Source organism: Clarias gariepinus, chromosome 20 (assembly GCF_024256425.1).
Source record: "Clarias gariepinus isolate MV-2021 ecotype Netherlands chromosome 20, CGAR_prim_01v2, whole genome shotgun sequence".
Taxonomy (NCBI): Eukaryota; Metazoa; Chordata; class Actinopteri; order Siluriformes; family Clariidae; genus Clarias; species Clarias gariepinus.
In genome coordinates, this window is record NC_071119.1 from 23,295,112 (window position 1) to 23,310,727 (window position 15,616).

A 15,616-nucleotide genomic window follows, 5' to 3' on the forward strand; every position below is an offset into this window, starting at 1 on the left:
TGAAGGCCCACACAGGAATACATTTCACATGGCACGGTTTCGGGGTTCGAGTCAGCGCTCCCTAAATCAGCGGAAACTGTAGCCCATGAGGCTCTTGTGGGATTACTGCGAACAAACGCCGAACGCCAGAGCAGCCGCTGTGTCTTAAGCTGAACAAATTGTGTCCTACTTAAAACAGTCCTCGGAGACAGTCTGTCGTGCATGTTTTCTCCAAATGTTTGGATGAAATGTGTCTGTCTTGGAATCGTTGAGGAGCCTGAACATGCCTGCTAACGTCATGAAGTAGAAATCTAAGAAGACATCGAAACAATTCCATGAATCTCTATTATAAAGCTTTCAGAGCTCCTTTAGAAGGGGAAAAAAACTTCTAAACCCAGTTGTTTTTTGGATGGTTAGGTGCTCGCTAATTCAGGAAGAGAAATCAACGCGAAACCTTCAAGGGTCATAGATTGGTTTTGCATTTATTAATCTATTTTCATCACAGGCTTTTAGGCCCTGATCTTAATGCTAGAACTTTACAGAAATTTGGTGCTTTGTCCAGTTTATACAAGATTAAGATGAAAAGTTTAAACTTTTGTACTAGCAATAAAAGCTTTGCGCTCATTCCCAAGACGGACAATGACAAAATATAGTTTATGCTGATTGGATTAAATTTATCAGTCGGTATTAAGCAAAGAAAACAACTAAGGAGATTACTGTAATTAGGTTAAGAACTGTCTATTGCATTATTGAAACCTGCATGGGTAGTGCTGAACCACTAATGGGGTCGAAACAAAATATGATTGAAGATCACTTAAACTCTTGGTGAAGTTACATCATAATAATTAAAAAATGGATCAAGAAATCAAGGCTATGTTTAATAATGAAACGAGTGATGAGAACTTACAGGATTGGGACTAAACAACTGTGTGTCCATAAAAAAAAACACTTTTAGTAAAAAGCATAAAAAGCATAAAGTTTGGACTTTGGAGCGATGAAAAAAGGTCATGTGACCTGATGAGTCCAGACTGAGCCTATTCCGGAGTAATGGGCGTGTCCGGGTAAAAAGGGAAGCGCATAAAGCCATCACGCATAGTGTCCACTGTACAAGCCTCTGGAGACAGTGTTACGATCTGGAGTTGCTTCAGTCGCTCAGGTCTAGACTCAGCAAAAAATGAAGTCAGCTGACGACCTGAATGTACTGAATGACCAAATTATCACATCTATGAAGTTTTTCCTTGATTCCAAGTGAAAGAATGGCTCTGGGAGCACGAGGAATCATTTTCACACATGAACCGGACACCACATTGTGTGTGTGTGTAATCAAGACTACAGGCGAGGTGTTGCATTGTGTGTAAATCTCTAGAACCCTGGAATAACAAGTTCTGGCACGATCCATAGATTTTTAAAGGTGTGTAGGGGCACGTATAATGTCTCCATAGACACAGGAACACACATTGTCTGCTAACATCTTAATCATCCTCCTGAGAGAACTTCTCTCAGCTGAGTTAGTCATCGTTTGTATAATGTAATTGAAAAAAAAAAAGAAGAATCCTGACGAATCAGAGTACAACTTGTTAACGAGTAAATGTTTTATTATGAGATAAAAATTAGTGTGTGTGTGTTGAGAGGGAAAGGTGACATCATATTGTAAAAACACATGGTGCATGTGCCGGATCATGGCAGTGATCCTGCTTGCTGAGATTATCCCTGATGGATTTAGGATACATGAGCTGGGATTGAGATTTAGAGATATGATTCATAAATCTGTCTGTAACCAAATTAGGATTTATATTTAGCAGACGAAGACCTTTAACTAGATCCTGAAGTGTCGATGGAGCACTTAACTCTTTGTTGTCATGAAGTGGAAAAATTAAATCTGCAACGCAATCCAGAAGTTTAGAAGCGTGATACCAACAGTAAGAGTTGAACTTTTATTTAATGTATTTAGATCCTTTTTAAGAAATAAAATAAGATAAAATTTTAAAAGAAGTCGTCGTGTGGTGCGCCCGGGAGGCAATGCGCAAGGTGCTTGGGCCCGCTCATCGTTGCTTGCAACTATGTTTATTATTAGTATTTTTTAAAGCATGTTCTGGTTTGCATTTTCCCTTTTCATGAGTACATCATCATCTACATAACTATTACATAGTCATAATGATTTCCTTTAAGGCTTTAATATCAAAACCTATCATTTATGCCGATGAAAATATAATAAAAAAAAAATCCTTTATTAAAAATATATTATTTTTAATTTTTAAAAAAGTTATATAAGTGAATATGAATACTTTTCCGTGAACAAAAACCTGTTTATGGCATATTTTCCATAATCTAATTTTAAAAATTAACAAAAAATACTTCACTATTTTTTGTGCAATTACAGGTTTCTATTAGTAAGATTATAACATGTCACACTGGGGAACGTCCTAATGAAATCATGGTTGAATTCTCTGACAGACAGAGCGATAACATAGCATGTTCTCCATGTCACATTATTTGATGAAGATCCTCTAACGATAGACCTGTGATTAGCGATAAATTGCTAGGTTCTGAACATGTCATCAACGAGCATTCATTCATTTACATGGCGCCTGTGTCACCAGGGTGTTTCTAGCTGTCCTGCGAGTTTCATTATAATGGCGGCTTTTTAAAAATATCTGTCGTTTTTATTTTATTAAAACTTCACCCACACTGTCCGAACTTTGGCATAGAGCTTAACAACTTTTGCGATGCATGTCATGGGCTCTACTCAACAGGAAGTCAGTTATTTTGGGTTGTTTGCAAAATGCACCCAATGGATTTTTATATACTTCTCCTAAGGGATTTATACTATCGAAACCAAACTGGGCCCATATGATCTCAAGACACTGAGGATGCAAAATTGTGAAGGGATTTTTTATATCGCGAACGGTTCAGCCATGCCAAAGCCTTAAACTTATGCAGAAGAGTGGCTACTAACAACCTGAGTGACATCATAGTGTAATGCTTATTTCCAGCATTTGTGGCTTTTTGGAGGTTTTTTTTAAAAAAAAAAAGGTGCTAAAAAAGCACACAGGTTGTGTGTCGCGTCCGGGCAGCGATAGCACAGGTGCTTGGGCCCGCTCATCTATGCTTTGCAACAGTTTTGACGTTTACATGGGTGTTCTGTGTGTGTACAAACACAAAAAACGTTACCTGCTTTTTGTAGTTATTACATTATTGTTGTTTTTTTTAATTAATGTGAGCTCACACATGTAGAGCTCCTCCACCATGAAGTTGCTCAGCTCTGCTGTTCTCTGGAGGGGGCGTGGCTCAGCAGTAAGTCTGTTTAATAGACACTGAAACAGAGTGTTTGCAGAAGGAGTGTTAGGTTTTGTTGAGATATGGAGGAATTAACAGATGGAGCTCTGAGACCTAACTGGTAACATATAAGACCTTTAAAGGTGCATTCAGATTATATTTTATCTAAAGGAACCACAATAAACGTATGATCATTGTAATGTTTTAACAATAATTCAAATATTTATTTAGTTAGTACAATTTGTATGACATGACCAATTCATCCAAAATAAATGTGATTAAATAAACCTTTTTAAAGATTTTTAAAATAGAGAATCAAAGGATCATTTTAATTTCTAAAAGCTGCACATGATCAGGGCTGATTATAACGTTTGATTTAGAATCAATCTGAAGAGAAAGAGAAGCCAGCAAACAGGAACAGATTGTGCAAAGGAGAGAGGTGAAGCGGCATCGAACCCTTTTTAATCAGACTGGGGTTTGCACAGGACAACAAGAACGATAGGGTGCCAAAATTAAATTAAATTAACATTCTGAAGAATTTTCAGTCTGCTGAAAGTTGTGCATGTTTTAAAAAATATATATGATGGTATTGTTTTTATTGATTTATTTATTTATTTTACAATGTTTACACTTCCAAAAGGCATTTTTTTTTATGTCTAATTTCATGAGTTAATAATTGAAAACATTCAAGGATTCATCCAATCACCTTTAAGATGGATAAACATGCTACTCCACCCACCAGGTGTAACCCCGCCCCATTGTAACTCCGCCCCATGCTCTTGACCGCTTTTATGACCTTCACCTTATTGCTACAGGTTCCCCCTGCCTCCACCACCTCTGATCTAGAAATTTAACGAGGTGTCTTGGGTGCAAAAACGCTTCAGACACTCCAGCATTCGAGCTAAAACATCCCGCAGATACACAGATCACCCTAACAGATTACGCGCACGGCTGGCAGATTGAATACGGTTGTTTAAATCCTAATTAAAATCCAGTTTCAGTCAGCTCGGAGTGTAAGGTTGGCAGATGATATCTACCTGCCAGAGGTAATTTTCTTTCCAGCCTAATGTGATTTTATAAAATAGCCCATGTGGGGCGTGAAAGCGCGCAATCAGGCGACGCTGATTACACGCGCTGATTATATTAGTCTTGGAAATAAACTTCACGAGGACTTGAAATTGAACTCTCATATTGGATTAGGCTTTGAATATATTGCCATGTGCTAATTTGCCCGAGTGCGAGGTGTTCGTACAGTGCTGTTTCTATAGTAACACAGGGACTGCACGTTCAAGTGGGTCTAGACTGTGCTGATAGGGATAGGGAAAGGGTCCGTCTACTGTACCTGCCCCCTGACACACCAGGCGACAGATACACCTCAATCTGGAGATATATCCGTTGTTTCTGTTTCAGCTACTTACAGGGTCATTACATTACATTATATATTTTTTTATTCCCCCCCCTAATTTAGTCATATTCAATTTCCACCCTTTACTAGGGAGCTCCCATATCAAGGCCACTACTACCACTCAGTCAGGGATGGCCGAGGACTATCATCTATCATGTGTTTCCTCCGCACCACGTGACGCCAGCCGACCGCATCTTTTTCAAACTGCTTGCTCACGCACCATTGGAAGCGGTGTAACACACTCTGAGGACAGCGCTATCCGCTCCTTCCACCAATCAGTTCTCTCTAGACCTCCAGCTGCGAGAGGTTACAGGGCGAGCACTTTATGGCATTTGGCAGACGCCCTTACTATCCGGAGCGATTTACATTTTTATCTCTTTAGACATCTGAGCAGTTAAGGGTTAAGGGCCTCACTCAAGGGCCCAACAGTGGCAACTTGCCGGTGGTGGTAGGGTTTGAAACTGGGACCTCCCGATCACTAATTCAGTGCCGATTATATCTGAGCACTTTGGAGGTAAGGGACCTTGCTTAAAAGTCCAACAGTGGCAGCCTGCCGTTGTCAAGGCTTTGAACCAGAGACCAGTCCAACACCTGAACCACCGAGCTACCCTCCTGCCCCGCCCGCCCAGTGTGCTTATACAAAGACTATTTTTTTATGTTTTACGGTTATGTTTTTCAACTAATGTGACCTCATATAAGAAAAGCCCCTCCCTCAGCTTGTTGTCCAGCTCTGCTGTTCTCTTAAGGGCTCGTGGATAAACACTGAAATGGTGCATTCGGAAAAGGAGTGATATAAAGGGTTAAATATATGTATAAAGAGCATTAACACTCTCACGCACACACACACACTTAACTTGTTAAAAAAATACTAAAATACAAGACCTTTAAAAGAAAAAAAAAAACATATAACTGTCAATATGATGAAGCTTTTTTTTTTGTAAGGAGACGCTTAATTATTGTTTCTTTTTAAAGAATGAGTCTTCGGTGTCAGCGCCTGGTAACCATAAAAAGCGAGTTTTCCGAGACAAGAGAGTCTCGTTAACGTGACACGCCGAGGTTTATTAATGAACATCCAGATGAAAGAAAGTAAATAAGTAAGCGTGGGCGACATGACGTGTTAAATGTAACGTTTTTGGTGAACCTTACGAGCAACGTACACAGGGATTTGTTTCCGAGGATGGATCGAGTCATTTATTGCGTACAAGCGCGAGAGACTTCTCTATCTGTGAAGCTTTAATGAGACTTCATTCGTTTAATAAGCTTTCAGTAAAAGCCTGTCACCGTGGAAACTTAACCGTGTTTGTGAATGTGTGTGTATGTGCCATGCAGCTGGGCACCTTTGCATGCATGTTTTGTGCACGTATGCATGTATACTGATGTGTATGCATGAGTGCCTCTGTGTGTGTGTGTGTGTGTGTTCATTGTATGTTGGACTTAATTACAGTTGCTGGAAATCATTGTGTCGGTGCCAGAGCTCATCTCCATCATAAAATGCTCCGAATGATGAATGAATGGAAATGTGCAGCTTGGAGCTGCAGCATGAGGTTCTGAACACTGAAACATAGACTTGTCTCTCTCTCTCTCTCTCACACACACACACACACACACACACATACACAGATGTACTCATCAGATCTAATACAACTCTGTATCCTGTCTACTTCTTTTACCAGTCCATCATGTGTGTGTGTGTGTGTGAGGACAATTCACATCTCGACTTAATCCCAGGCTGACAAGGTCACCTGTAGGTGATGGCGATGGGGGAGGAGAGCAAAACAGAAAGAGAAAGACAGAAAGAGAGAGAGAGAGAGATACAGAGAGTGAGAAATTTGAAGCCTAATCAATGTGAGCTATTTTTAAAAGATGAGGTAATAAGCTAATGTAGTAGCCACTGTACAGCCCCTGCACCAAGGACACGGCTTTCCCTTACTGAAGCATCATATGATCTTGTGTGTCCGTGTGTGTCCGTGTGCGTGTGTGTGTGTGCATGCTCTGTTATCTTAAGGCTGTAGTACTCATCGTCCTTGGTGGTTAAATCCTTTAAAAAAATGATTCATCCAGCATCTGTAGTGTGTTGTGTTAACACACACACACATACACACACACACACTTGTTTTCTTCAAACTCAGTTATCAGAAGTTACAAAGGCTCAAGACCACTTTGTCTTTTCCGATACCAACTCAGAATATTAGCTGATTAGGTTTATTACAGTGGGCGTCCGAGTCAAAGTGTGACATTTGATTTTTCTGCGCAGAATACAAACAGAACACAAAAAAATTTCCTTTGTATCCCAGTGTTTTTATTAGTGCTTGGACACCAGGTTTTCTCAGCCTGTCTGATTCACCTCTAAAAAACGCCGGCCGCCCAGGAACTCCTTACCACGTGGAAATGGCTTGGAGCGAGGTCCAGACTGTACGGGGGACGTGGCGATGACTCCCAGCTGAGTTCCTGTAACGTGCAAGTGGTGCTGGTGAATGATCGTGTGAACAGTTCCCACACACGTCTCTTTTTTTACGCAAGTTGGTGATGTATATTTTCACTGATCAGGCGTTCCACTCACCAAATGTTCATGAGAACGACTGCAGTGGGCTCCGAGCCACCTCTGGTGGGATCGTCATTCACGGATGTAAAACGTTAGCACCGTTCCGTACAATTTAATTCGAATTACATTTTATTTGTATAGCAGTTTTACCAATTGGCATTGTCGCAAAGCAGCTTTACACACAACAGAATTATTTAAGTTTGTATGAAATGTGAACGTGTATGAATCAAAATGATAAGACTGTCCCTGATGAGCGAGACGAGGACGACAGCGACGGTGACAAAGAAAAACTCCCTGAGATGGTAATAGGAAGAAACCTTGAGAGGGAACGCGTCCTCATCTGGGTGTTTGTTCACATGTTTTACTGCCTGCGGCTAAGAGTCTCATCACCGGACTGTGCTTAAAGTCTTCTGTAAATATTAATCGCTTTTACACCATTCTTATTCAAAAAAAGTTCATCACAAGTCCCGGTTTCACTTCATACAGATTTAAGGTGTGGCTTGGAAATCTGATTATTTTTTTCCGGTCCTCTGTCCTTGTCTTGTGTGTGTGGTTTGTGATGCTCGTCTGGTTCTGGCTACAGAGAAAGAGCTGATTGCAATCAGGTGCACTAATTACTTCTGAGAAAGGCTAATTATCGAAATGACCGAACTGAAGTCACTGAACTCGCACAAATATCCGTCCAGAGGCTTCAGCCTGATCGCGAGAGAGGAGCTCTCAGGAACCGTCTTCGAGGTGATCTGGACATGCATGTAGCACTGCATGTGTGTGTGTGTGCGTGTGTGTGAGGACTACAAGCTGACTCACTGTTTCTGTAAAATGTGCTGATTTCATCATTAAACAGATGCACAAATTAAAACTGCACTTGTTTTCTCAGCTACGGTGCCATATGCTGGACTTGTTGACTCATGTAGAGGCCAAAATGCAGATAAAAAAAAATATGGCTATGTTCATCCACATTAATATTCAGTTTGAGTAGACCGTTACTGCTCTGATCGATGGCTTTAGAGTACAAACTGTACTGTCTGCCACTGTAACATTCAAACACTCAGAATTTTATTACTGACATAAATAAGCTAAGTCTCTAAGGATGTGCTAGAAAAATATCCTTAGTTAATCTTTTAGCTCACGTGTATTGTACAAGAAACAGACACTGCAGTGTACCAGTTACCAATATTTACAATCATATACAGTATTTTCAGTGTTTAAGTGAATGTGTAAAATGTCTAAGGTCCTCACGATGATAGAAAGCAACGTGATGATAGAAAATGTCTGTCCTGCAAAGCAGTTAATAATCATATAATTAGCGAAAAAATCCTTAACAAAACAGAGTTTACAGTCCAATACAGTGGAGAACAGCTCTTAATTAAAATGGCGAATGTTCAATTGTACTGTAAACACCATGTAGCAGGATCAGCAGGATTACCCTTGCGATTTGGCGGCTCAGTCTCATAAGAGTGTATTGCGGAACCAAAACACCAAACCTGTGTGTTCGTTTTTTTATGCTTTACCTTGTATATTTGTGTCGATGGTGTATAACAACCCTTATCTCTCCTATGGAATTTGACTTGCTGTGAGATGCGGTGTTCCACGAGGGCCGCCAAATAAATAAATTTTTTTAAATTTTTCGCACAGAACGATTGAAAACCTGAACACTATCCAAAAACTGCAGGAAATTTGTGGTAAATTGCGATAAACTGTACCAAGAGCCACGGTGCGAAAACCGCATTTACATTGTACTTATAAACGAATCCGACTTACGAACGCGCCCCCAGAACAAAACTCGTCCGTTAGTCAGGGACTTACTGTGTACCATATCAGGAGGGTCACACTATTGGGCTGCATCAAGCAAAGAAAGCAACTAAGGAGATTTGAAATGACTGGAACTGGGTTAAGATCAGATTATTGAAACCTAAAGGATCGTGCTGAACTGTCATTGTGGAAGAAATGTGGTCGATAAATTATTATTATTTTTTTAAAAACTCTTGGAAAAGTTGCATCAACAGTATTGATTGGGCTCATATTCTGACCATCAGTGGCTGGGACACCAGAGAGCCAAGCTACTGTACATCTACGAAACAACAGAAGATAAAAAAGTCACCAGGTGTTACAGTAACTAATTCCTCAATACGGGCAAACCAATCAAGAACTAAACACAAAACAGGCGCACACACTTAGACAACAAACCACTGACTAGACACAGAATTAGACCAGAGAACAAAACAAACTCGTCACTATGGGAACAGTGACGTGACACCATTGTGGTGAGCATCTGGCAGAACAGAAATCATGCAGTATGATAATTAGGAACGCGTTCAGATGTTTTTGCTACAATAAACGTTTCTGCTTCAAAAGCCGTACTTCGATCATATTGTGAAGGAGAAAAAAAATTTATTTACAAAACTTTCATTTTACAGTAGCAGAAGGACAAACCAGATGTGTCCGTCACTCTGGTTTGGATTTTGATTAAAGTACGCACACTGTACTATACAACACGGAACCCTGTTTTATTACTCATGTAGTATACGATAAATTAACATAGCATGATCGCTCAAGAAGCTCCGTCAACTCCGTTTCACCACAGTACAAAAGATTCTTGAACAAACATTGTCGGTTTGATTTATTTATTTTTTTTAACTGGACGCCATGCACGCACAGAACTTTGGCCACGATCAACACGAATTAATGCTGCGAATTTGACCTGCTGTACGTTTAGGAGTCTGCCCTGATGTGTGAGTGTGTGTGGTTGTGTGTTTAGGGTTTGTAGTGTCCTGCGCTGCTTTGTTGCCAGTAATGGGGCTGGACTGTCTGTAATTAGGTCCTATAATTATTCTCCTTTAATGAGTTCTACTTGAAGAAAAGCAGGTCATTAATTAGCGAGCCATTTTGATTCACGTGTTGTTCGTTTTGTGTTTTCCGCATCTCAAAGTCGTCGATTGTCCACCAGGAGTCTTTAAGGGGCAGAATGAAAAGAAATCACTGAATGGTTTAGAGACTGGGGCAGAGAGAGAAAGAGGGAGAGAGAGAGAGTGTGCCGTGTGTGTCTGTGTGTACAATGTGATTAACATCATATTGTAAAACTTGATTAGCCTTGAATCATAGTTTACACAGTTGTCAAGTTACTTCCTAATGAATTTTTTTTTTTAAGTTTGTACAAGACCAAAAAAAAAGCTGCTGGATCCAGATTAAACCGGAACGTTGATGCATTTTTCAAACTCATGTGCTTTTTAACAGTACCGAGCAAATGCCTGCTGGAGAGCACGGATGTCTTTTAAAACAATTATACATATTATGCAATAAATACAGTGAGTCCTCTACACACCGTTTTTATCAGCAGTATCAGAGTTCCGTTCTAAAAGCTCGTTTGTAAGTCGAATTTGTTCGTAAGTCCAACAAACACTGTCTAGGTGCTAATTGGCTATACACAGTATAAAACTTTATGTTCCATGATCATGTCCTTGTTCTTTAGAATCATCCCGGTTAAATGATTCATGTCAAAAAGCGATGTCTGCCACTTTTTCACTTTTGCCTTTATCATTATCGATTGCTGCTTTTTAGCAGTGTCAGGTTCATCGCCGCTGCTTTTACCCTCGCTTCCAGACTTAATGGGATGCACGCACGTGACGAAAGTTCAAAGTTCATAACTTGAATGTCCGGGGACTTACTGTGCTAAAAAAAGCAGGAAACATTGCTTAAAAAAAAACAGTAATTGGTGTGACGAGTTTTTACTGAAAATATAGTCTCAGGTACAATTTGTGCAGTTTTATAAGGAAATGAGGCACATAGTTTGACTAAGTTTTAAGTTTAGCCTTTATTCATCAAATATACATTAATGCACAGTGAAATTATTTATTCTTCGCATATCCCAGCTTCTTGTTAGTAGTGTGTGGTCAGAGCGCGGGGTCAGCCATTATACGGTGCCCTGGAGCAGACAAGGTTAAGGACTATGCTCAAGGGTCCAACAGCAGCAACCTGGTGGAGCCAGGGCTCGAACAGCTGACCTTCTCATCAGGAACTTTTTTCATGCAGCAAAACCCAGAAGGCTTTTTTTTATGTCTGAAAAGTGGTATTTTACATAATATGCTGCTTTCTTTTTTTTACCTGTTTTTTTTTTTTGGAATACTAATCAGGGCCCGTATTCAAAAAGTTTCTTAGAATTCTCTCAGAGAGCTCTTATTTTACCTAAAAAAGTCCTAGCTGGGAGTCCTAGACTAAAAGTGATTCAGGAAACTTCTCAGAGAAACTTTGAGGAGGAAAAGTTCAAAAACCTTTATCTGATTGAGGAGGTGTGGTTGTCCCCATTACTAGGGATGACGCAGGAATTCAAGGACTGTGATTGGTTAATAAAAAATCTGTACAAGTCTTTCATGCGCTCTTTGTAAAAGTAGAATATATTATAATAGAATTAATAGATGAAATTGTATAATCATGACTACAGTCACTTTATGCAAAGTTTCTGTTAGGACAGAAGAGCAGTGTTTACTTTTAGCTTTATGTTTAGTGTGTGAGAATATTTCTTTTTTTCACTATTTTGTCCTCTGCTATAGAGACTTAAGCTTCTTAAAAGTCCTCCTCTCTACTCCTAACAATTTTTTACCTGTTTTTAGGGCTAAGATGTTTTGTTAATCATTTTTATCTTTACTAAGATTTAGTCCTAAATTTAAGAGGAAATTCTAAGAAAATGTCAGAATTCTAAGAATTTTCTTAGAATTTCGTTAATAGGAGCAACTTTTAGGCTTAAGTAGCTGTGTCTCCCCAAGCTTGGGAGTTCCTCACCGGTTTCCTCCCCCAGTCCAAAGGCACGCAGAGTAGTGTGATTTGGAGTTCCTAAATTGCTCGTAGTGGGTGTGAGTGTGAGTGTGAGTGTGTGCTCCTTGCAATCGATTGGCATCCCCGAGTCTTGTTCCCCGAGTCCCCTGTAATAGTGTGTTTTTTGTGTGTGTGTTTGTCTTGTCAGTTTGTCACACACCATGTTAGAGATGCAAGCTCCTCACACAAGGCATTTTTAAAATACTGATCTCAATCTACCCCCAGCTCAGGAGCGCCGCTCCTCTACCAGTCTGCTGAGCAAAGCTTTAACACGCACCTCCGCCCACCAGCTTCCAAATGGATGAGCTCAGCGTGTTGTGTTTTCGCTGGGTCGTGATGGGCAGCTGTATTTTTAGCAGTTATTTTTTTCCCGCACACACTGAACGTTCTCGCCCTGTCTGCAAGATTGCAGCTCAATAAAAGTCTTTCGGGGAGCCGGAGCATCAAGAGGCACAGAATTGATTTTGATGCATTTAAAACCTGTGGGATACGACCTTCCCGGGACCTCGGCTGAGGCTAATGTACTGTAGCGCTCGGCACTAATGCCGCTTCACCCCCTCCCATATCTGAAGTTTTTCCATATGAGGGGGGGGAAATGAGGGGAGACAAATGGTCACACGTCCTAGATAAGCAAACATCCAGGATTCTGAGTGAGAGCTCTCTGGAGTTCAGACGCATCCAAACCAAATTAGAGACGCAAAATCCATATGTGTGTCTGATTTATATCACACAATTTAGTCTGGACAATAATTCTCATAGAAGAAGTAAGCAAATGATTGTTTTAAATAGTTTCATTTAATTTACCTTTTGCAGTCAAACTTTTTCGTGCCTACCCGGGGTAATTATTTTCCACCTTAAGACTCCGTCCACACGAAGGCGGTGCGTTCCCTATCCGATCATTTTTTTGCGTAAACACGGTGTCGTCTCAAGAAATATCTGCGTACACACAAAACCACTGAAAACGGTGTAGTATATATGCCAGACCAGTATGGGGCGCTGTAATTCTGCCATAGAGATACACTATACACGGAGAAGAAGACTTTGATTATGCGCATAACCTTCGCGCTGTATACGAACCAAGATGGTGTTGTCCATTATCGCTTGTTGCTCATAACAGTTGCATAGAAGCAATAGATTTAGCTGTAATAAAGCTAGTAGGCTTTGTAGCAACACGAACACAATCATGTTGTCCGCCATTAATGTTGTTGCTGTTATGTGTGACGCAGCCGACACATGATGTGATGACATCATTGTTTCACAAAATATACGGATTGGCCGTACACACGAAGACGTAAAGGGTCCCGTTTTCAGATTCATCCACTTTGGGACTCGGTTTCAAAAAATAGCGGTTTCAGTCTCCTAAAACGCTGGATCCGTGTGGACGAAACGCCAATACGATAAAAAAAATTATACGTGTACAGCGAAACGCGTCTCCGTGTGGACAGGCCTTAAGAGGAAATCATTTGTTAAAAGAAAATCGACATGAACTTTCCAGCTATTTATTTAGTTTCATAGCTTTTATTCAGTTTGTTGCATTTTGCATTCCAAAACCTTTTTAGGGTAGTTTTGCAAAACCTTAAAAAGAAAAAAAGAAAATAAAAAAAACAAACAAAACAAAACAAACAAACAAAAAAAAAACCACATCAAACGAAACCGAATATCATGTTGAAACAGCACCAAAAAAAAATAAAAATTGTAAATAAGTAGTTTTAAACGTTTTGTGTATCGCATCCAGATTTTAATTTTTTTCAAAATCTTTGAAAACTTGTTGTTTACAGCTTTGTTGTTCGGCCTAATTTTAGAATTCACACACCTGATATAGTTTTAGTTTAAATAAATAAAAATATGGCTTCCACACTTTTAACGTAGCATTTATAAGTATTTTGCAGTTTATTATTATTATTATTATTAATGTAAAGAAGCCACTTAATCAAGGACCAGAATACGATGTTTTTCTTTAGCACTACAGCTCTGTCTTTTGGCTTAATTCTCAGTTTAACTCACTTAAAACTGTGTTTTATGGGGAAATTTCTATTTCTACTTTGATTTTTTTAATGGTTTTGGTTTGTTTAATTCTGTGGTATTGTATTGTTTTACTGACCATTACCATGGTGTTCTTAGTTCCTTACTGATACACACTACACGAGTAGCGTTCGGATTTCTTTTACATTATGTTTCCACTCACGTACTATGCGGAAAACCCTGTGAGGATCTTAACAATCCATGTCAGGTTACTCGAGTCCTTCATGTTCTTCTTCTGTGTATTGTTCTGTTTCGTGGAGTCTTTACCGGTGTACACTTGTTCCTGTCTCACGTCCTTGTCTTCTGTTCTCTCTCTCCCTCTCTTTCTCTCTCCCACACTTCTATGTTGTTTCTGTAAAGCTTAGTCCAGTGCCTACGGAGGACGAGAGCAAGCTGTCGGTAGGTCCAGTCTACGTCTTTTGTCTGCATGCACTTTTGTCCCAGTGTTGTCTGTGTCTTTTGTATTTTATGTGATCTGATAGGTTCTACAATTATACTAAAGTTTAGATAGATAGATAGATAGATAGATAGATAGATAGATAGATAGAAACATTATTATTCCTGAAGGAAATTCAAAGATATTCAGAATCAGGTTTCCCAGGCGACATTAGAATCTGTCCAGACTTTTAAACTTTCCTTCTATCAATTTTTGCTCACATCTTTTAAACTTAATGCCCCATTATACTAGCCTTTTAATATTTTCACTAGGAATTAAAACATCCTTTGCATTTCTTTGTTTTTAAGCCTCTACCAAATGGTTGAGATGTCACATCATGGTAAAAGCATATGTATAAAATACAATAAAAACTGTTTTTTTTTTTTTTGTAGTATACCACAAATCCATTGTTAATGTGTTCTTTAGTGACATCCAGTGGATTTTATTTACTAGACCATACCTGAACCAAGTGGTAGAGATAACTTAATCATGTCAAAGTTCGACACATTTTTTTTAGTTAAACACAGCACTTCAAAATGTGCTCTACCGAACGGTTGAGCAGAATGTTGAGCAGAGACTTACACCTCTTTCTGAATAGCCTGATAACATCTAAATGATTAAAGTTAACGAAGCCTGTTCCACTTAGCGAGTCCTAGAGATTGAGGTCATTTACTCCAACACCTGTTTTCATGTTACATGAGGACAAACATTATAAAGTGAATTTTATACAGTACACTAAAACATCGATACTATGAAAAAAAAATATTTTCTGACTGTTTTCCACAACATTACAGCTAACATAATTTTCTGGGGTCTTTAATCAGACGACATTCCAAGATAAATGTGACTTGAGTAATATCTTCTGAGATTGAGTTCTTCAGTAGCTTCTGAAGCACTCACCTTCAAGCTCCAAAAGCTATTTGACGATCGATAGAAAATGCCAGAATAAGCACATTAGCATAGCTTAGTCATCATGTCCAGAATGGTCAGCTGTTTTCCAATGCAAGCAGATACAAAAAAAAATAAAAAATTCCTGACGCTGCTATTGAATAGATAGATAGATAGATAGATAGATAGATAGATAGATAGATAGATAGATAAAAAATTCAATATTATTACTGTAATGTTTATACTGTACCCCCTTACT

General features: G+C 39.3%; 1 protein-coding gene across 1 annotated transcript in view; it reads left to right on the plus strand.

Annotated features, from left to right (window-relative positions):
- Positions 1 to 15,616, plus strand: part of LOC128508637 (sodium/potassium/calcium exchanger 2-like) — a 56,666-nt gene that overhangs the window by 6,051 nt on the left and 34,999 nt on the right. Inside the window, exons 3-4 of the mRNA XM_053480043.1 lie at positions 417 to 441; positions 9,623 to 9,646. Coding sequence (XP_053336018.1) covers positions 417 to 441; positions 9,623 to 9,646 — 49 coding nt within the window. The remainder of the gene's footprint in view (positions 1 to 416; positions 442 to 9,622; positions 9,647 to 15,616) is intronic.